General features: G+C 58.6%; 2 protein-coding genes across 6 annotated transcripts in view; both read left to right on the forward strand.

The window, feature by feature from the left end:
* The first annotated feature begins 1,457 nt into the window (after nucleotides 1–1,457).
* Nucleotides 1,458–12,360, forward strand: SAMD10 (sterile alpha motif domain containing 10). 4 transcript variants are annotated; one of them, XM_030502837.2, is made up of 5 exons: nucleotides 1,458–1,571; nucleotides 6,350–6,534; nucleotides 9,222–9,390; nucleotides 10,475–10,615; nucleotides 11,163–12,360. In XM_030502837.2, exons 1-5 carry the CDS (start codon nucleotides 1,541–1,543, stop codon nucleotides 11,183–11,185), a joined length of 549 nt encoding a protein of 182 aa, XP_030358697.1. In that variant the 5' UTR covers nucleotides 1,458–1,540; the 3' UTR covers nucleotides 11,186–12,360. The 4 variants fall into 4 exon arrangements, with proteins under 4 accessions (XP_030358697.1, XP_030358695.1, XP_030358696.1 ...); XM_030502835.1 differs by having other exon boundaries at nucleotides 1,491–1,571; nucleotides 11,206–12,360; XM_030502836.1 differs by lacking the exon at nucleotides 1,458–1,571 and having other exon boundaries at nucleotides 6,264–6,534.
* Nucleotides 12,361–21,164: 8,804 nt separating this feature from the next.
* The window catches only part of ZNF512B (zinc finger protein 512B), a 30,555-nt gene continuing 30,017 nt past the window's right edge, over nucleotides 21,165–21,702 (forward strand). The window contains exon 1 of one of the 2 annotated variants that reach the window (XM_030502847.2): nucleotides 21,165–21,402. The gene's annotated coding sequence lies outside the window, so the exon portion shown is untranslated. The remainder of the gene's footprint in view (nucleotides 21,403–21,702) is intronic. The other variant, XM_030502845.2, reaches the window with a different exon arrangement.

Consider the following 21,702-nt stretch of genomic DNA (forward strand, 5'->3'; position numbering starts at 1 on the left):
GGCCCATGATGACTTTGGTGCTCTCCTTTCCCAAGCCCACACACTGGGGAGGGGAAAACTGGAGGTCCAGGGCTCGCTGGGGCCGGTGTCCCCATCTCATCCCCTTCCCACCCCACCAACATGTGGGGAAAGGGGCCCCTGACCAGTGGTTTGAGTTTCCCGAGCTATATTCTGGGTTTAGAGCTATCCCTCCCTGTTTAACTCCTGTTTAACCCTCAATCAGACATTAAAAGACCCAAAGACAGACCAAAACCCAGGATGGAGTTGCACCATCAGGGTGCGAGGTTGGCACTGGATCTGCTTGCAGATGATGAGGAAGGAACAAATTCCTTCCCTCAGACACCTGAAATCTTTCCTGGAGAAGCACAATTACTACTGGAAAAATGAGGGAAAGCAAAGGCTGGAAACGGTGCAGCTCTTATTTGTAATAACAGCTTGGTGTAATCCACACACATTTTTCAAGCGACATCAGCCTTTTCCTGCCAAGGCCCATCTTTAACCATATTCTTCTTGGAAGATTTCTGCTCTGGCTTGAAAGCTCCATGTGTAGATAGAGACTGAGGAACAACTGGGACTTTCAGTGATGGATAATAGCTTCTTTCTTTATTTGATGACTGCAACAAGCAGCATTGCCCTGACCGCTCTCTTGCCTGTGTTGCACATGCAGGGATGAGCACCCTCCTTCACCCACCCTGCTGGCACCCAGCTGGGAGCTGCAGGACAGGGAGATTTGCAGAGGAGGGAACAAGCAGGAGCTGGTTTCTGCTCTGTGCCCACCGCAAACCTGGTGTCCCCAGGATCTGTCCTCCGACTGGGGAAGGATATGAGGGGATCCCAGTGGCCTCTGGGCAGGGATGTGGGAGAATGAAGCCTGGTGACTCCGGGAAGGGATAAGGAAGAATGATGCTGCAGCCACCGGGCTGGATTCGGGGGAATGATGCTGCAATCCACAGGCGGGGATCTGAGGGGATGATGCCCTGTGGCCCCGGGAAAGGATAGAGGAGGATGATGCTGCAGCCACCGGGCTGGGTACGGGGGGATGATTCCGGGTGGTCCCCGGGCAGAGACGCGGGGGGCTGACGACACAGTGCCCGGCTGGATACGGTAGGATGGTGTCCGCTGGTCCCCGGGCTAGATCCGGGGGGATGATGCTGTAGCCCCCGGGCAGGAATCCGGGGGGATGGTCGGTGCATCCCCTGGGCAAGGATCCGGAATCATACCCGGTGTTCCCGGGCTGGATCCGGGATGATGCCCGGTGTCCCCCCGGGCTGGATGCGGGGTAATGCCCGGTGCATTCCCGGGCTAGATCCGGGGTGATGCTCGGTGTCCCACGGGCAGGGATCCCGGGTGATGCTCGGTGCATCCACGGGGCGGGCTGGCGGAGCGGCGGGCGGAGCGCCTGGGGGTTGAGGAGCGCGGCGCCGCCCCCGGCGCGGGTACCGGGGCGGGGCGGGGCGGGCCGGGAGCGCCCGGTGCCGGCGGCGGCGCTGGGGGGCGCGGGGCTCGGTCCCCGCCCGAGCGCGGCCCCGCTGCGCGGAGGATGAGCTGCGGCCGGCCCAAGGACATGGAAGGTACCGGGCGCGGGCGGGGCGGGCTCAGGTGCGCGGCGGGACGCTGCGGGCACGTCCCCGGGGTCTGCCCCTGCATCCCCCGGTGCTGTCCTCTCCATCCCGGGGGTCTTCCTTCCATCCTCCCTCCGGTGCTGTCCCCTCCATCCCCGGGATCTGCCCCCTCCACATCCCCCTTTGCTGCCCTCAACATCCCGAGGGTCTGTTCCCATTCCCTACCCTCAGTATTATGGGGTACTGGTGAAATGGATTGGGAAACGTGTCTGGAATGATGGGGTGCAAGTGTGAGGTTCTGGAGTGTGGCAGGACCCCAGGGAGAGCATGTCAAGGTGGAAAGGGGCTTGTTGCAGGCAGCGGAGTCCATGCCTGTGGGCTCCCTGCCCAGAGCCACCCCAAGGTCCTGCCTGCTGCCCTCACCTCAACCCTAAAGGCATCCCTGCCCATGGATGCTCAGGGACCTCCCGGCAGTACCCACTGCGGGCTCAGGAGCACAGACACCCCCAAACACAAGCACAGTCCCCCCAGAGGCTGTGCCCCAGGGACCCTCGGTGCAGGCAGGCAGCACCCAGGCACCCTCCCCTGGTGGGCACCCAGGGCACGGTGCTGCACGGGGAGGATGGAAAAGGGCATCTGCCTTTTGTTCCCTTCCTCCTCCTTCCTCGGAAGGCACCAGCCCTAGTGAGCAGCCACCAGCCTGAGCTCCATCCCTGTGCGGGGCTCCCGTCTCACCTCCACAAGGGAACTGCTGGGACAATGCTCATTGCATCCAGAGCCTGGGACAAGTGCCCCCAGGAGAACCTGGAGAAGCTTGAGGGGTATCAGTCATCTCTGAATATGGTCTTGGAGGCAGTAGGTCTTAGGGAATGGCTTAGGGAAGGATTTGGTCCATAAGGACATCCTATGGGTATGGCTTCAAGGATTATATGCATTGGGGGCTCCCGGAGAGCATCACTGTCTCCCTGGGGGCTCTGCCCCGCACCAGGGTGAAGCCACATGGAAGGGACAGAGGGGACCAGGACAATGGCAATGCCTCTGGGCTCGTGGGCTCATGCGGATGCCGCTAAAAGAGAGATGAATCCCTCACAAAGCTGCTCCATGAAAGGAGTGGATTCCCTGTCCTTGGAGTCCCCGGAGAGTTCTGGTCTCATCCAGCTTCCCAGGAACCCTGCTCCAGTGTAGGCAAATCTCTCGCTCCATTTGATGCTCAACGTCTCCTTCCCTCCCAGGCACCAGGAGCCCGGCAAACCAACAGAGGGATTTCGTTCTTTGTGAAGCTTGTTCCAAGCTTCTCCCAGGGTCTGTTGTTAATCCCGGGAAGCCTGGCTGATCCCAGGAAGCCTGGCTGCCCCCGTGGCAGCTGCCTGCAGACACACCGCTGGCAGGAGGGCAGGTTTATGGGATACCCATGAGTGTGATACAGGGACATCCCCAAAGCTATGCTGGGAAGCGGTGGCAGAGCAGGGATCTGGGTGCTGGGATCTGGGTCCAGGCGCTGGGCTCCCCTCTCCGTGCCCCTGCCTGCTCCTCCTGCAGCTTAGCTGCCACCGCTTCCCACAGGGCATGTCCTGGTCACCACCAAGCAGGAATGTCAGCTCAAAGCCTGCTTGTTAGTAGGGATCAGCTCCTGCCCACCTGAGGACCGACCAAGGGATGCTTTCGCTGGTTCATGCTGCCACATCCTGCCCCGAGGTCTCCATCCCTGGCAGGTTTCCATCCCTCTCCCCAGCAGCGCCTGCTGCTGCTCTGAGCCTCTCCAGAGCTCACGTTCCACCAGCCATAAAAGTGTCTGGAGAAGGAAAGGGAGCGGCGGCGAGAAAATGAGCCAGCAGCAATTCCCGAGCCCGGGAGCAGGCTTCGGGGTGTCCATCGCATGGGGCTGACAGACGAGGGGCAGGGACCATGGACCAGCTCACAGGGACCTGGAAAGATGGGGGCACAGTGGCTCTTTGGGGACCACAACCGAGTGCTTCCATCCCCGCTTCAACTCGGGCTCAGACAGCCTGAAGGCTCCTGCAGTCCCATTTCAGGGTTCAGCACAGGGTTTGTTGTGGGCACCCCTCTTCTACCCAGACCCCAAATGTGGCCATAACCATGATGTCTTTGGCTGGGTGCAGAAGCAGACCATGCTGAGCCCCAAACCCCCTGCCTGGAAGGATGCTCATCACCACGCTCCCTCCTTTCTTCTCCTCCTGCATCCCAAATGCTCCAACCCACCGGTGACCCCGGTGCTGCCACATTTGAGTTTGTCACTGCTCTGCTCAGCCCCTGGGGTGCTTTGATGCCTGGCGGTCTGGCACCCCCCGCAGCAGCCCCCCAAGCTTCCCATCCATCCTGGTGCCAGCTGGCCCTGCCGTGGGATTAAGCAGGAGCATGTGGGGAAAACACGGAGCATCCCTCCGGATCAAACGCCCACAGGGCAGCAGGGAGGGGGGTGTAATTCATCCGGCACCGGAGCCAGGGCGAGCACGGAGACGCTGTTTGTGGGCTATAGGAGGGAGATCGGGGGAGTCAGTCAGGTGAGGACGAGGTATGAGGAGAGGCAGGGATGGAGCCGCGCTCGTGACAGCCGGTGCCGAGCGCTCGCGCGCATCCTCCTCCCGCCGAGATGCAGCAGGGCCGACCATCGCTCTGCTGCATCTCCACCATCCGCAGCTCGCAGGGACCACCCGAGCCAGGTGAGGGGGGCTGCAGGGCACAGCTGGGGGGCTGTGGGGCCAGTGGGGCCAGGGGGAGATGCTCCATGTGCAGCCCTGTGCGGTGCAGGAGCAGCGGAGGGGATGGAGGGTGGTTGGGTGCTTGTGGTGTTGCTGCGGCTGCTCCTGTGCAGGGCATGGGAAGGAGAGGAGACGGGTTGGAGACCATCCCCATGTCCCTGAGTGGAGCCTGCTGTGGGGCTCCTCTGTCCCCCTCCTTCCCTCGCTCCAAAATGCTCCGTTATGCTCAGCACCCCCTACCCTCACCCATGCTGAGTGCTGCTGGGTGATGGGGAAGTTGGGACCGAAGGGCTGTAATTGGGAGAGCAGGAGGCTGTGGAGGAGCTGCCAAGGGGCTGCCGGGGGCTCTGGGCTCCAGGGCAGCAGCTGCCCATTCCTGATAGGAGCAATGCCACCAGTGCTCCGGGTCCTGCCTTTCTTCTTGGCTTGTTTTCCACTTCGCTTTTCCCTCTCTTTCCCATCTGTTCTCGCTCCGGCTCCCTCTCCCCAAGCTGTGTTTGCTGAGCACCACAGATGCCCCTGTCCTGTTGATGGTGGCAGATGCTTTATAGCCCCCTATGGATACAGGTCCTGATGATGACCAGAGCCCCTTCCCCACTGCTCCCTAACGTGAGCCTTTCTGCAGCGAGCCCTGGGGAAGCTCCGGCACAGCCAAAGGACACGGCTCTGGCACCAGCCCCTCTGGACCTGCCGGGTCCGTATCTGCCCCCAGTGCCCAGCTCAGGGGTATCCCAGCATGGCTGTGGTGGGATGGGTGCTGGGGGTGCTGGGGAGAGGACAGTCATGGACATCTCCAGCATCCATGGTTGGAGGCAGCACAACCCACCCCACAGGGTGTCTGAGGGGGTAGGAAACCATCAGAGACATCCCCATCATGAGACAGGCACAGAGACAGCCCCTGCCAGCCTCTGCTCAACCCCGAGCCTCCATGGATTTCCCTTCAGATTGTTTCCCATAAAATCCCTTCCTCATGCATCGGTCTCAGTTCCCTGCCTCAGTTTCCCCATGGCAGCGCTTGTCGCTGCGTACGTTTAAGGACCAATGTGGTGTGATGTGGTCTGGGGAACCCAGGACACATGGACACACTGACAACTGTTTCCTGCTCCAGTTTGACTTCTTTTGGCCATTTGGCCTCCTATTGCATGACGGTGTGCTCCAGAGGTCTCTGAAACCTCTTCCCTCAATTAGGACAATGATCTGGAGCAGGTTTTCTTCAGCCATTCCACTCTCCCAGGGAGGGTTATCCCCAGAGGTGGATCTCCTTTGGGTGCTGCTCTGCTTTCAGTGCTGCTTTGGGACTTGTCTGTGGTGGGAGAAGGTGAGCTGGGGGATGCTCTGGGCTTTGCTTCTGCAGATCAGCGCTGCTTGTGTCAAGCCACCAAAGGAAAGCTTTGCTCCGTCCTTGCATCCCAACTATCCCCAGTGTATTAAAACACATGGAGTGAGGGATAAAAACTACTTGTTGTGGGTAAATTGGTCTTTGTGGGTTATCACTGCTGGACCGGTGTGTGTCTGGCCATCACTGGGGTCTGCATATTTGTGCTCCTGCAGGGCAGCACCCACCCCCAAGCACCCGTTATATGTGCTGGAGGGACCAACCTGCATCCCCTTCTCCATCAGGCTGCCCATGATGGGGTTTATCTGCTCTCCATCCCTCAGTGGCAGCACCTTAATGTCAGCCTGGTCCATAGAAACCAGCTCTCCCCCTCTGCCCCATGCCGTGTCTCTCTCAGCAGAACAGGGGGTTCTAGACATGCAGAGACGATTGCTGCGGGTCCCCACGTCTGCTCTGCAGGCGGGTGTCAAAACAAGCATCGCTCCAAGGGCTTTGTGTGGGCAAACATCTTGTCGGCGTCTGCCGGTTCCCAGCTCCAGCTGGCGGGTTTGTGGGATGATGGGTTTTCTTCCTGGCAATGGGAAGGGAAGGCGGGAGAGGGAAGATTTCAGTGGTGATGGCGATGGGCAAAGCTCAGCAGGTCCCATGGGGTAGAAGAGGTGTTTATGGGTGCCCAAGCAGGGGGTTGATGGGCCCCACGACCATCTCTCACCCTCCTCATCCCTCCGCAGCCGCTGCCGCTCACTTCAGCTTCTGCCGCAGCCTCCTGGAGCACACGGTGTCGGCCGAGAACCTGAGCTACCGCCTGCAGAGGACGGCGGGCAGCAGCCTCACGTGGCACGACGGCCGGAGCCAGCGGCCTGACGGCGGCCGCACCGTCAAGCTCCTGCGGCAGCCGGGCACCGAGGGCTCGCAGGTACCCCCCAGGCTCCTCTGCACCCCCTGGACCCTGCCCTGGACCCCCGGAATCTGTTCCCATGGGGGAATGCGGCTCCTCAGGCCCCCATCCCATCAATTCCCTACAGGAGCATCTCCTCTTTCCCTGCAGGATCAGGCCTGCAGATCCCATATTGTTGGAAGCTCTCATGATTGTTGGGTATTTAATGACAGTAATATATATAAATAAAATGATTTCATTATTATTACAGTGCCAGGGATGGGGCAGCCATAGCTTCTCTGTGCCAGCGCCTCAGCACCCTCACAGGGAAGAGCTTATGCTTAAGAGCTCATCTCAGTCTCCCCTCTGGCAGGTTAAAGCCATTCCCCTTGGCCTGTCCCTACAGGCCCTTGTCCAAAGCCCCTCTCCAGGTTTCCTGGAGCCCCTTTAGGCACTGGAGCTGCTCTAAGGTCTCCCCTTCAGGAGCCTTCTCTTCTCCAGGGTGCCCCAGCCCAGCTCTCTCAGCCTGGCTCCAGAGCAGAGCTGCTCCAGCCCTCGCAGCATCTTTGTGTCCATCATGGCTCTCCCTCTTCTGCCTCTACATTGCTCCCAGGGGGATTTGGTGAGGAGAAAGGCTTTAATTGTGCCATAAGCAAGGAAAAACACCCAAGAGAAGGGAGGTGATTTGAGCTGCTCCCAGCAGTGGCTCCCACCACGCAGCCACCTCCTGCCTCCATGCAGGAGCAGCCTCTGAGCCCTCCTGCTGCTCTCCTTGACACCAGCGCTCGGTATTCACGGCTGAGAGTTTATCAGAGAGACAGTGATGCTCAGCCGGCTGGAAACTGAGCCTGGGATGCTCTACACCCCCCTGCCCACCCGGGAGCATGGGAGCTCGCTTGGGGACCCGCTGGAGGGGAGGAGGATGCGCCCCGAGCCGGCATCGCAGGGCTTAGGGATGCTGTCCTCAGGGATGCTTAGAGATGGGTCCCCAGCACGGGGCTGTGTCTGAAGGGTGAAGCACTTGCAGAGATGAGCAAGGGAAACTGCAGGTTGTTTGTCACCTCTTCTCCCGTGCCTCGGAGGGTTAGTTGGATAATAGCTGCGGGAAGCCCATGGGAAGCTCGTGGGAAGCTCGCGGGAAGCTGGCTGTTACTTCCCCCAGCCCCGCTGCCTCTCGTCATTGCTCCTTAGTGAATCCAGATCCAATCGCCTCCTCCTCCCGTCAGCACGCTCAGCCGAGTGTGAAGGAGCTGGCAGCTCCCGGGATGCTTCTGGAGGGGATGGAACTGCCGAGGGTTCCCCCAGAGGTGAGGGTTTGCTTTGGAAAACAAATCGTGTGCATTGTCTATCACGTTCCCCATCTGCTTTGGAGATGGATTCCTTGGTTGTGATTTACAATCTCCCCACTTTGCCTTCATCCCTCTCACTCAGATGATCCCAGATGTTGCAGGCAAGCTCTCCTTGAGGAAAAGTCCCATTCCAGGCCCAAATGCTCCTCTGGGCGCAGGCAGCAGCCAGGCTCCATGGGGTGACCAGAGCCCTGCATGGGACCAGAAGGGACATCCCCAACCCTGCTGCCTTCTCTCTGGCATCTTTCAGGAACGTGTCATTAGTTTCAATAACCACGGGATGTCTGGAGTCCCTGTTACACTAATTATCTCTGCTCCTCGATTAGACATGCTTAATTAGCCAGTGTTCACACACGGAGGTTGATGTTGCCACACTGCGGTCCAAGCGCTGCCGACCTTTCCCATGCTGGCGTGTCCCCGCGTTGGCTGCTCCTGCGGTGCCCCTGCCGTGTCCTGGATGTGGGTCAGGACCATGTTGGCAGAGGCCATGGCAACCCGGTCCCCCTGTGTTGTGGGGACCCCTTTTCCATCCCCATTTGCCCTTGGTCCAGCCCAGCCCAGTCCTGGCAGCTCGGGTGCAGGGAGCTGCTTTGGAGGAGCGATGTTTGCTGGTCAAGGGGGTGAAGTCCTGGCATCGCCGGCAGCAGGGAGCTCACCGGTCTCCCTTGGGTGCTAAAACAAGGAAACAGTGGATTTCCAGCCCCATTTCCAAGCCAGCTTTGAGGATTCCCCTGGGAGAAGCAGGCTCATCCCCCTGTGTTGTTACTGCTCCGTACCAAGGTAAATCCTTGGTGCCAGAGTCGCTGTTCTCTGGGTGAGGGAATGGAGGCATGGAGCAGCTTGAAGGGAGACCGGCCGCTCCAATGAGCAGCTTGGAGGTGGCTTTAGATGCCCATGAAGCTGCAGGACCTCATTGTGGCTGGTCAGCTCAGGGCTGAAGGAGGCTGAGATGGAGAGAAAGGGATAATCCCTCCTGCTCCAGGGCACCCGCTGGCTGCCGGCTGCTTCCATGGTGGGGTTCCAATGCGGATGGCTTTGCACTGGTACCCACTGCCCCCAAGGACCTCACTGGCTCCATCCCTATGGAAGCCACCAACAAGTGCCCTTCTCTGACCGGAGGGTGGGGGGGGCCTGGGGACCCCCAGGTTGTCTCCTGTGGGATCTATATAGGGAAGGACCCTCATTTCGGCCTCCCATTCCCACTCCCCCATCTTACAGACCAGTTCTGGTGCTGCTGTTTCATGGTAAATCCAGAGGCTCCAGAGGATGCAGGTCACTGCTGTCCTGTGCCACCAAGCTGCACCTCCCCATCCCCATGGGCTGAGCTCCCCTCAGTGGTTGAATCCCACTGATCCTCTCTGCTCCCGCTTCCCGCAGGGCCGTGCCTGTGACCACTATGGCATCTACCACACCAGCCCCACGCTGGGCAGCCTGGCCAAGCCGGTGGTGCTGTGGACCCAGCAGGATGTGTGCAAATGGCTGAAGAAGCACTGCCCACACAACTATCTTATCTACGTGGAGGCCTTCTCCCACCACGCCATCACAGGTACATTCATACCCTGATTAACAGCCAGGTACTAATCACCATTAGCATGTGGGAAATCGCTGTCGGGAGGTTCATGGTCCAGAAGACAGATGTACCCCCCATTTCTGTCCCTTATCCCCATGGAGATGCAGCCAGGGGAGAGCTGCCCTATGGTATCAGGCATGGGGACATCCCTCCTTGGTGGGCAGGAGGCATCTGCCACTGGGGTGAGCGCCAGGGGAGGATGGAGGATGTTTGAAATGAGCATAAATTGCTCAAGGGAGATGGTGGTTTATAAGATGGGGAAGAATCTTCTCTTATATTTAAGAATAATAATATTTTTATGGTTCTTTATATACTGAACATTTTTATGGAAGAGGAAAGATCCCTGCCTAGCTGAAATCCAAGTTCCAAATGTCTTCATCTCAATCTGAATCCAACTCCTAGCCAAATCCTTGGAGGAGGCTTACCCCTAGGACCTGCTCCCTCCCCTTTCCCCCTGGGTACAGTGGCTTTGATTTCTATATATGAACATCATCCTGGTACAACACGCATGTGGCCGGGGAGAGCTCAGCCAGGGCCAGGAGAAAGCAGCAGGAAGGGAGCACTGGAGCTGCCCGGGAGGGATGCGGAGCCCTAATGCAAGAGCTCAGGCAGCCCTCGCATGGGAAACAAAGGCAGCATTAGCAAATGTAGGCTGAGGACAGAGGACAAAAACTCTAATAGCCCCCGGAGCAGAGGAGAGTGGCCGGGGACGGTGCTGGCAACACTAATGTGTTCTGATGGGTACCCGCATTCCCCCTGCATGCCCAGAGAGTGCACTCGGAAAAGCATCCCCTGATGCAGGAGGTGGAGCGGAGAAACGGAAAGCTCCTGCCTGAGGGGATGTGTTATGTGGTTGCTGGAGCACGGACCTGTCCTGGGGCCGGGCACCTCGAGCTCTCCAAAACCAGGGCCACTTGCCCGGCTTCTCCATCCTGGCTGGTGAAGGAGCATTTTAGGATCACTTCCCTTTCCCTGCTCCTCATTCCCGCATGAAGACAGGCTCCCATTGAGCGGGTGTCCTGGCAATGCTGTGCTGGTGCTGAGCGGTGCCCGTTGGCAGGTCGGGCGCTGCTGCGGCTGAACGGGGAGAAGCTGCAGCGCATGGGCATCGCTCCCGAGGCGCAGCGCCAGGAGGTCCTGCAGCAGGTCCTGCAGCTCCAAGTGCGCGAGGAGGTCCGGAACCTGCAGCTGCTCAGCCAAGGTAGGGACGATGCGAGGACAAGAGGCTGCAAAGCCCCATCCCGGGGTGGTTGTGCCCATCCTGCTGCCATCGGGACAAGAAGAGAGGCAGAGACACCAACCTGCATGGCACTGGTGCAGATGCGGCACACGGTGCTGGGTTGGGGTGCGTGGAGAGGGGTTGTGGTGCGCAGGTTGAGGTTCACACGTGGTGAACTTGGGTGGCTTTTGGTGCACAGGTTTTGGTGCACAAGGATGGGCTATAATGTACAGGGACAGGCTGTGGTGCACAGGGAGGGTTGTGGTGTATGGGTTGTGGTGTATAGGTTGTGGTGCACAGAGATGGGCTACAGTGCATGAGGACACGCTGTGGTGCACTGGTGGTGGTGCACAGGGACAAGGTGCAGTGCACAGGTTACAATGCCCTGGAACGGGCTGTGGTGCACAACCCAAAACCCACCAGTGGTGCTTTGCACGGCAGGGCTGGGATGCTCCGTGGCCGGCAGCGGGTGCGCTGGACCGTGCCACCCCGCAGGCTGTTTATTCCTTCCTCTCCTGCCTTGTTCCAGCTTCTTTTGGAAATGTCTCCTAGCTGCTCCGTCTGTTTGGCAGATTGCACCAACACTGTGACCCAGGCGCCGCTGGGATGGGCTGTGCAGCGCCGGCACCAGACCTGAGCCACGTGCCTGGAATACCAAGAGGCAGCTTCCCACCCGCTCCGGGCCTTCTCCTCCTTCTGCTTTCTCTTTCTTTGGCACAAACACATTTCGGTGCAGAGATGGAAGGTTTCCTCCAGCAGGATGTTGGCTGGAGCAGAATCAGCCAAACTGCCATTGGGACAAACTTTTGCCCATCTGAGGTGGATGGATCACATGGAAAGAGATGGGAAAGAGGAGATGATGACAGGCAGGGCTCAGCATCATGGACAACCCGAGTATGGATGTTCCAGGCGTGGCTCAGAGCCATACACAGGACTGTGAAGCATTATGCACATATCCCAGCGCCCGGTGGCTCGTGTCCATACCTCGGAGCTTATTTAGGGAGCTTTAGTTTTCTCTTCTGGGCTGCCTTCCAGCGTCCTAGGAGGTAACTTATCAGTAGCAGATGAGATGACAGGACCAGCCACCAGCGCCCAGCTCCCCCTGGGGAGTTGGAAAGGGACCTGAGCCATCGGAGCTGGAAAACCCAGGAGCAAAAGCAGAATGGATGCCAGGAGCTCGCCCTTCATCTGGCCTCATGTGCGGGCAGATGCGGGGTGAAAATGTAGGGGTTGGGTGTTTGGGGGTGAGGTTGGGGTGCCAGGTCCCTCTGGGTCCCGATGTCCAGTCATGCTCCATCCCGCACCCTCTGTGCTTCCAACAGCTCTCTGCAGAGCTCTGCTCCTCCAGGCATTTGCAATGTTCATCCCAACACCCAGGAGCTGGTGATGGTGCCACTGAACAGGCACCATCCCAATGACCCACCTCATCATTAAGGTGAAGCAGCGTTTGCTGTTACACCCCATCACCACCCAAACCCCCATGTCCGGAGCCACAGACCGCTCGCACGGGCAGGTAAGGAACAAGGATGTGTAAATCCAAGGGTTTGGGGCAAGGTGGATGCTGCCACCTCCCCATGTTCCCCCCCCAATGCTGAAGGCAGGGCTGGGGGATCCTGAAACAGCAGCACCCCGAAGCCCCTGGGGCATGGGAGCTGGCAGGGTATCAGAGGCAGGTCACCACCCGCCTGCTGCTCTGCTGGGAATACAATAAAAGACTGTTATTTTAACTTCTGCTCTCCTGACTCTTCCCACCCCTGAACCTGATCCCTCCAGCCCTTCCCAGGGATGCTCAGGAGATGTCCACAGCCCAAAATCCCCCTGGAAAAGCACCTCCATGGGGCTAACAAGTGCTGAGTGGGATGGGAGAGCACAGAGCTGCAGGCAGAGCAGTGTTATCCCAGCATCATCCCTGTTCCATCGCTGTCCCATCACAGTGACACTGCCCCTCAGTGATGGAGCTGGGAGATTTCCTTTGGGGTGGGATCAAAAAGAAGCTGAAAATGAGTTGTTTGCCCACACTATTAAAAATTGGGGTTGTAACCAAAGGGGCTTTGTCTCCCCTTCTGAAATCCCCAAGGAGAGCTGTCCCCAGAGCCCTCCAGGTCTCATGGTATCAGTGGGGCAGGAGGAGATGCAATGCCTCAGGGATTTTCCTCCCAGATTTGAAGGGCAGGAACCCCCCAGCACTGACTGAGGCTGGATGTGAGTTTCAAGCCAGCACTGGGCTCAGGGAAGGACATGGTGGGGCCTAGGCAGGATGCAGGATGCGAGGAGCATCCTTGGGCTCCATCTGCACTGGATCCCCGCGAGAGGAGTTGTACAAGGTCCAGATGATGGAAAGGTCTCAGAAGCAAAATGTGGTTCTCAAACCCTTTCAGTTTGGGTAAGAGATTCACCAAACAGTGCTCAGATCCAAGCAGGTGGATTTTCCCTCCTGCACCAGGGTGATTCCCACAACATGGGCATTGCCCAAGTTTACAGCTCACATCTGTCACAGCAAAGGTTGGTGCTGGGCTGAAGGCAAAGCCTCCAAGTTTCCCAAATCCAAATTTCCTCCAGCTCAAGAGGAAGGCATCTCCTGGTCGATGCCTTCAATGGAGTGACCTGGACCACAGCGGCCTCCCTCTCCCATCTCTGATTATGGGTCAGCTCATCCGGACCTCACCAGCAGGTAATTCCCATCTGAGCTCTGCTGTCGTGGGGGCAAAGGGGAGCTGTGACCCCCGGCTCCATCTGCAGGGAACCAGCTTCAGGGCTTCGCTGTGTGCAGCCCCCAGGACACAGAAATCAGAGTTTCCTCTACTGCCCAAACTGACCTTCTCAAAAATGCAGCAGAATTGGCTCATCTCAGCTCATCAAAACCTCACAGGCAACAACGCAGCCAGAATTGGGTGAGTTTTAGGCTAAGAAAGAAAACAACCAGGAAAAAGCCCCATCTTCTCTGCAGCAGTGGTCAGTGGTGGTCTCAGCCATGGGTTCTGCACTGGCAGCCACAGTGGAGCCACGCACCCATCCCAACCAGTGCAAGATCCATGCCTGCTCCTTGTTAACCCTTACATGGAGAGCAGGATGAAGCCCCATCCATCCTGATGCAGCCCCATAGGAAACTATTAAACCCACAAGCCTGGATGGATCAGAGCTAAGCAAAGCCCAAGCAAGAAGATCTGTGACCAAGAGCTGGGTTAGTCCCCCACCATGGGTTTGGCATCAGCACTGATTGTGGGTGCTGGGGGGAGCAGGAGCGGTGCTGAGGGCACCCAGGCTGTGGGGTGTTCAGGGAGGGAGCAGCACCCCAAGGGCAGACGGTGGCTGCTGGTGCCCGGCTGCGGGTGAGGAGCATCGTTAGAGGGAGATGCTGAGCTTCGCTCCCGAGCCGCGGAGCCGCACAGGGCACGATCGGCTGCTCCAGGCTCCGGGGCTGCGCTCACGCTGCAGGTCGATGGTGGCTCTGATGGAAACGCTGCTGGGGTGCATGGAGGGGCGCAAGGGCTGCCCTCACACCCTGCAAAGGCAGGTCCCCCCCGGGTCCTGCCCCACAGCCCGGCTGCTCCTCACTGTGGTCCCCCCATGAGGGATGTCCACCCGTGCCCGGCTGTGCTCTGGCTCCCTCTGGCTCCTCATCCGCACAGAAGAGGCACAGAGGAAAGCAGAATCCCAGCCTTCCAGTGCCTAAAGGGGCTCCAGGAAACCTGGAGAGGGGCTTTGGACAAGGGCCTGTAGGGACAGGCCAAGGGGAATGGCTTTAACCTGCCAGAGGGGAGATTGAGATGAGCTCTGAGGCAGAAGCTCTTCCCTGTGAGGGTGCTGAGGCGCTGGCACAGGGTGCCCAGAGAAGCTGTGGCTGCCCCATCCCTGGCAGTGTTCAAGGCCAGGTTGGACACAGGGGCTTGGAGCAACCTGCTCTAGTGGAAGGTGTCCCTGCCCGTGGCAGGGGTTGGAGCTGGAGGAGCTTTAAGGTCCCCTCCAACACAAACCAGGCTGGGATGTTATGATTCTATGGACCCCACCAGTGCACTCAGCCAGAGCCCAAAGCATTGCTCCTTTTCCAGTGTCCCTCTGAGACCCACCCGGACTTGCCGAGAACCATCAGGACAGGGCTGGAGGAGCCGGGTGAAATGATGGTCATAGGGCAGGCAGGAGGGTCCCATCCTGCCCCCCAGCCCCTGCCCTGGCAGGGTCTGTGCCGGCTGCCTCTTCATCCCAGCGAGGATGGTGATGTTGAGAGCAGAGCATCCTTCCAGGCTGGCTCTGGACCAGTGTCTGGTGCCATCTAATGGCTTTGGCTTGTTCTAGGGGCACCCAGGGCATGGCTTTGCCTTCGCTGGCTCTGGGCATGCAGCAAAATCCATCTGCACATCAGCACCATGGATGCGCCATCCTCCCCTTGGGCTCCTTTGCAATCACCTTGGCTGGTGGGTGCTGCCCCAGGACCCCTGGGTGCTGGAAGGAGACGGGTGCTCAGGCTCCTCTCTGGACCAAGGGAACAGCTCGATCATTCCTCAGCTCTTCCCAAGCAAGAAAAATACCTTCTATTTATCTATCACTTATCTGCCAGTGGAATTCCAGGCACTGCCCCAAAACAAACAGCGCCAGACAATGAAAGGCAGATGAATCGGGCACAGATTCATGCAATATTAAAACTAGACAGCAATTAGACAGAAAACACCAACAAGCAGAAGCAAACCCCATGCAGCAGGCAGGAGGAGGTGGGCAGCAGCACCGGGGCGAAGGGGCAGATGATGGCAACTATCAGAGAGCATCCGATGTCGCCTCTGATCCACTTTGCTCGGGGCAATGTTTTGCAGGATGATGCTTTGCTGGCATCAGAAATAGCGTTCAGCACCTTCTGGTCTTATAAAGGGAAAACCCAGCAATGCCTTCGCAGGGTAAAGGCAGTTTGCAGAGTCTAGCAAGGTTTTCACGCAGGAAAGAAGAACGCCAACACAGTTGCACATAGAAAATGCCTGTCTAATTTGTCCAAGTAATTACTGAGCCCGGCTTGATGATACAGATACCTCCAGCTCTGAAGCACTGCTGATTGTGCCTCTGATTCAGGAAACGACCCCTGTTCCCCTGACATTGAAATTCATGCTGGGCTATGAACACAGGCTGTGATTTCCTGGCTGTCTGGGGCTCAAGGACATGACTTGCTGAGCAGAAAGGGATGGCAGCACCTGGATGGGCTCTGTTGAGCTGGAACCAGCTTGATTCTCAAGCATCAGTCCTCAGTAGATTACACACTTGATCTAATTAGGACCTTGTCCTCCCATCAGGTTACAAACCACCCCAAATCACTGCAGTTTTGGTGCTCTCAGGCAGCTCAGGATGGGTTTTATTTGCACTGGAAACCTGCAGGCACAGCAGGAATAAAGGAGAAATCCCAGTCACTGGTGGCACGTGCCATGTGTGGGGCCTCACAAGCCCCAAGGAATCATAGAATCATAGAATAGTTTGGGTTGGAAGGGACCTTCAAAGGTCATCTAGTCCAAAGCCCTGTGTGAGTGCTGGCATAAATCAGAGCATCCCAGGGGGTGCTGGGGGAGATGCCGGGATACAGCGAAACAGGCTGCTCCTGGGATGCTCCAGCAGCCACATCCCAGTGCTGGCAAACATCCGGCTGCCTTATCCCAGAGCCCTGGTCCCCATTCCTGCTGCCTGGTGCTGGAGGATAAGCCAGGACTTGGGGACATGCAGAGTCCCGCAGTGATGCCGGCAGAAGCTTCCGCCCCAGCATGCCCTCGCTGCACGCCCAGCACTAATCAATCTTGATTCATTGCTAATGAACTTGAGAGCAGTGTTGGGATGGATCAGGTGCCACTCAGGGTGAGATGGATAATATAATTAAGGTTTCCTCAAAGGTCCCGTTTTTCTTACCTTGTTAATTAAGCTGATGTGGGGCCCTCCATGCAGAATGCATAATGAGAGCCTGCCGGAGCTGGAGCTGGCTGTTAGTGGGAGGGGATGCTGGGGAAAACACTGACCTTAACCATGGGAATGGGGATGTTTTGACAACTCTTTGTGGGTTTGGTTCACCCAGAGCATCCAAGACCTGATCTCTGCTGAGAAATCACCGCATCCTTTGCACCACACATGTATTGGACAGGGCAGACCGCACAGGCACAGGGGTGCAGGTGCAGAGGGAGATGATGGGCTCATCCCTGCCCTCATAAGCACCACGGCAGAGCTTACAGCTTCCCAAAGCACCAGCCACAGTGCAGGGAGCAGGACATCGCTTCCAGAAAGCTGGAGAAGCCCCATGGCCTTGGGGAGCAGCACAGGAAAGAGGGATGCTGCTCCACTCCCATGGCCCAGGCACATCTTTGGTACTTGTGTACTCTAGTAAGTACTTTGGTACTTGCACTCTAGTGGTGACTTATGACAATGAATTAATGGCCTCTTAATAAGGGTGACAGTTCCCTTAATTAGAAAGTATCAGAGCAGGGATAATTGCTTCATTTCATTTTTTTATCCTATATTACTTCCTTCATATTCAGGTCCTCATCCTCAGCTCCTGGATGCCTGCTGGCAGCCCTGCGTCCCTGGAGCCAGAAACGCTCCTAGATCCAGTGAGCCAGGAAGGATGGAGAGGGGTACGGCTGCAGCGCTGGGTTTGCAGCAATGCCGGGCACTGGCAGCACTGGGATAGGGTCGGAGCAGGTCCCTTTGGCAGCACACAGGGTGCTGGAGGAAGGGGGAGATGGCATTTGCAGGCTGGGAGCTCCCAACCTCTTGAAGCTCAGCCCAGGGCTGAGATAAGTCATTTGTCCCAAAATGGGTATCATTTTGGTCCATCAGAGCTGTTCCCCAGCCTGGCTGCATGAGTAGCTCTGCTGCAAAACACCAACCCTGAAGAAACACGTTGAATCATCCACAGCATTTCACTTGGGCCTTTTTAGGAAGAGAAAGTTCTGGGCTTGGTTTTGACACATTCCCAAGCTGTGTGTTTGCACGGGCTGTTAGTGGGGGGCTCCAGCAGAAACCTTCAAGCCCCCGACTAAAATGAGCCTCTTCCTGTCAGAGGATGTGTGGTTTAAAACTAGGGAGGATTCGAGGGGTTGTGTGGTGGTTTTACAGCTTCATCATCAAGCCTGAGGTCCCCTGATCCTGTCCCATTCCCCGGCATCTCCATATGGCTGTGGGTGCCCCAGGGACCCAACCCAATGCCTTGGGACTGGTTCCCTGCAGGGGGTGCCCCCAGTGCCAACATACACCCCTGTAAATAACAAAGAGCAGCCTCAGGGCTGCTGGGAGCTTCACTTCTCTCTGCAGGAAGGAGCGTTTCCTCCGTTAACGTTCCCTTTTTGCACTGCAGCCATTCTGCTTTTCGCCATATCTGAAATTAAATCTGTTTGGATTTTCTCTCTTTCTCTTTTTTTTTTTTCCTCCCTTTTGCTTATATTTGCTGAGTGCATTCAAGCACAGGGAGGGGAAAGAAAGAAATAATAAACCAAGCCATCAGCATCATTCACAGCTCGCAGCCATCGCGGGCTCCGGTTTCCAATCAGAGGCCCGGGCTGCGGAGGCAGCGTGCCGGGGAGGAGGCTGGGGCTGGCCCGGATGCTGCTCCACAAACCAGCAGCGATGCTCTCTTTGTTCTGGGATCGCTCTGCTCCAGCCAAAGCAGCCACTGCTCAGCCCATCCTGGGGATGCAGGAGGGTGGAGATGGTCCAAGGGGCTTTGTCCATCCCTTACTCCGAGGATAACAAGGGATGCAGGATGCTGAGCGGGTTGCAGGCTCCAGACCTGGCTGTGATCCTTTATCCCAGGATAAAGCTCTGGGAGACATGGAAGTGCCAGGTCCCACACTCTAGCATCGTGTCGAGCCCTTCCCCTCGCCTGTCTTTGCGCCTGGTACATGAGGCTCAGCACAAACGGGATGAAGTCTGAGCTTCCAGTCTCTCCCAGTCCCTTCCAGTCCCATGCATTGGGCATCCCATCACCGTCCCAGCAGAGATGCTGGTGCTGGTCCATGGGGAAGACACTCTGCAAAGCCAGCATCCATTGTATTCTAACCCAGTTACCAGCCTGAAGGCGCTGCTGGGGCCAGCTGGGTTAATATGTGTTCTAAAGTTACTCTCTGTGTAAGTGCCCCATGGGTCTGCCCCAATCTGGGTGAGAGGCACAGTCCTGGCTTTTGGTCCCAACACCCCGGGAGATCTGCAGCCAGAAGATCGGATTTTTCCCTGCGTGTCCTGTAAGAGTATCCACACCAAGGAACCAGCCTCTGTGGGAAGCCAGGATCCATCTGATGCCGGCTGTATAATTGCTTCTCCCCCTTCTCGTCTTCTTGGGGTCCGTGTCAATTTAATTTGCATGCTCAATGGCTTGGACCGCTTCATCTCCGCTGCCAAGCACCTTCTCCAGCATTTATGGCTACGACATGTGCCGTGTGCCTCTCCTCTGCCCTCTCCTGCTCCTGCCTTGTGCAGTGGGAATGGTGGGAATGGTGGGATTAGAGACCCAGGGGCTGGAGCACTGGGAGCTCCTGCATATGTGTGCTCCTGCAGCTGCCATGGCGTCAGGCTGGTCTATGAGGATGATGCCACGATGCAAGAGGAGATGTGATGGTTTTCCATAAGCACATAAAGGCAGCACCCTTTTCCTTGCCTCTCTTCCTCTCATCTTCCCCCTCTTCCCAGCACAGCTCTTCCACATCGCCACGACTCTGCACGTGAAACAAAACACTCCTCAGCATCTGTTCAACATTTGCTGTTCTTTTCAAGTCCGTTCCTTGGCTCCCTCTGCTCAGCGTGGCCTGAAAATAGCAGCTGTGGTTGCCTTTATATTGCATTACTTCAGAGCTTCTATACCTCAACCGGCTGCCGGCTGCTCTCCAAGCCCCTGTATGACCCCACGGGTGGCCGGGCTCTGAGCATCACCCTCTCCTCCTCAAGACACCAAACTGTGCTTTGAAGATGCAGAAACACGGTGGCACTTCCACACACGTGTGTGCGCACATGCAGGGAGCATGGGGTGACCATTGGGATGCTGCAGCCGAGGCGACTGGGCACCGTTTGCAGCCCTGTAGCAAGGAGGAGACTTGGAAGGTGCTGAGGATGCTGCCAGGTCCCACATGAAGCTGCCTGACGGCCCCAGCAGGCAGCTGCCTCGCTGCCTGCTGCAGGTTAACAGCTCTCCCGGCAGGCAGCTCGTTGGCTGGGAAGCAAAACCGCCTCGGATATGCCTCATTTTATACAAAGAAGGTGGGTTGTGCCTGTCCCTCCCACCCCGCTGATCACCCTCCGTTCCACAGATAATAATACCCAGCAATTACACAAAGCTTTCCCTGCTCTCCACAGACATTAATTAAGCTCTTTCCCCACGGTGGAGACAAAGAGGGGAACCGCAGGGAAACTTCCAACTTGGATCAGGGTCGGGGTTTTTGGCTTTGCTTTTGCGTGGCTGCACCATGGGGCCTCCCAGATCCCAGCAGCACCGTATGAGCAACGCTATGGTGGTGCTGGGTGGCCCTGAGAGTAATGGTTGTGCTGGATTTTGCTCTCCCATGGCAGAATTTGTCTGGTTTTCCCTGTTTTCCGGGCTGCTCTAGGCACTCGGATGGCAGTGCTAGATCCCAGTGTTCCCAGTGATCCAGCTGAGCATTCCCGATGCCAGTAACCAAGGCTGGCTCTGCCCTGTGGCAGCTTCCCGGGTGACACCCCGAGACCAGGAGATGGGAAAACCAGACTGTTCTATGTGCACTGCATCGGCCTCGTATCCAGCCTCATTCCCAGGAGCCAAGGTAGCTCCGCAAGGAGACCTGGAGCCTCCTGGAAGCTGCCTGCACCCCGGGGTTAGAGCAGGGATGGATGGGCAGAGCATCCTTGCAGCACCCTGGGAGGCAGGATGATGGGCAGGACACCCTGGAGGGGAAGATGATGGGCAGGACACCCTGCCTGCATCCTGGAGGGCAGGAAGATGGGCAGAGCATCCTGCCAGCACCATGGGAGGCAGGATGATGGGCAGGACACCCTGCAGGGTAAGATGACAGGCACGACACCCTGCCTAGATGCTGGAGAGTGTGAAACAAGCAGGGCACCCTGGAGGAGCGGACAACAGGCAGGACACCCTGCCTGCATCCTGGATGCTGGAAAGATGGGAAGAGCATCCTGCCTGCACCCTGGATGGGCAGAGCACCCTGGATGATGACAGATGACAGGCAGGACACTCTGCTTGCACTACGGAGGGTGCGATGACAGGCGGGACGCCCTGGAGGAGCGGACAACAAGGCTGGGCATCCTGCCGGCATCCTGGAGGGCAGGATAACGGGCGGGACAGCCGGCAGGGACAGGATAACGGGCGGGATACCCGGCGGGGCAGGGTAACGGGCAGGAGAGCGCTGCTGCAGCCTGGAGGGGTGGGAAAGGCACCGGACCCGCCCCGCCTCGCCCTGCCCTGCCCTGCCCGCACCTGCCCGGGTCAGCCCGCGCCCGCCCCGCTCCGCTCCGAGCCCCGACCCCGGTGCCGGTCGCTCGTCGGAGCCACGCGAGATCGTTGCGGCGCGGGGCCGGTGCTGGGCGCGGGGCGGGCCGGGCCGGGCGGGGCGGGCCGGGGAGCGCGCATGAGCCGCGGCGGCGGCTGCGGCGGGCGGGAGCGCGGCAGCGGAGCGCGGCGCTGCCGCGGGTGTGGGCGCGCCGGGGAGCCCCGCACGGCGGCCCGCAGCCGGGGGCGGCGGGGGGTGGCACCGCCTCGCCGGCCGGCGGTCGGGGGGGCGCCCGGCCCTGCGCGCCCCGCACCGCGGCCCGCCGCCGCCGCCGCCGCCGCCGAGGTAAGCACCGAGCTGCGGCCCGGCCCGGCCCCGCCGCCGTTACCGACACCCCTCCCGCAACCCCCCGTCCCGCCGCGGCGGGGACACCACCACCACCACCACCCCCCTTCCGCCGCCCCGTCCACAGCGCCCCGCTCCGCTCCGCCCGCCGCCGCGTCGCCATTTTGCCGCTCGGCTCTTCCCCTCCCGGCGGCGCGGCCGGGCCGGGCCCTTCTCTCCCCGCTGGGCCCCGGCCCCAAGCCCGCGGAGCCCCGGCAGGCCGCGGGCAGGCGGCCCCCGCCGAGGTGACAGGCCCCGCGG

The sequence above is a fragment of the Strigops habroptila genome, chromosome 13, assembly GCF_004027225.2.
Source record: "Strigops habroptila isolate Jane chromosome 13, bStrHab1.2.pri, whole genome shotgun sequence".
NCBI classification, from domain to species: Eukaryota; Metazoa; Chordata; class Aves; order Psittaciformes; family Psittacidae; genus Strigops; species Strigops habroptila.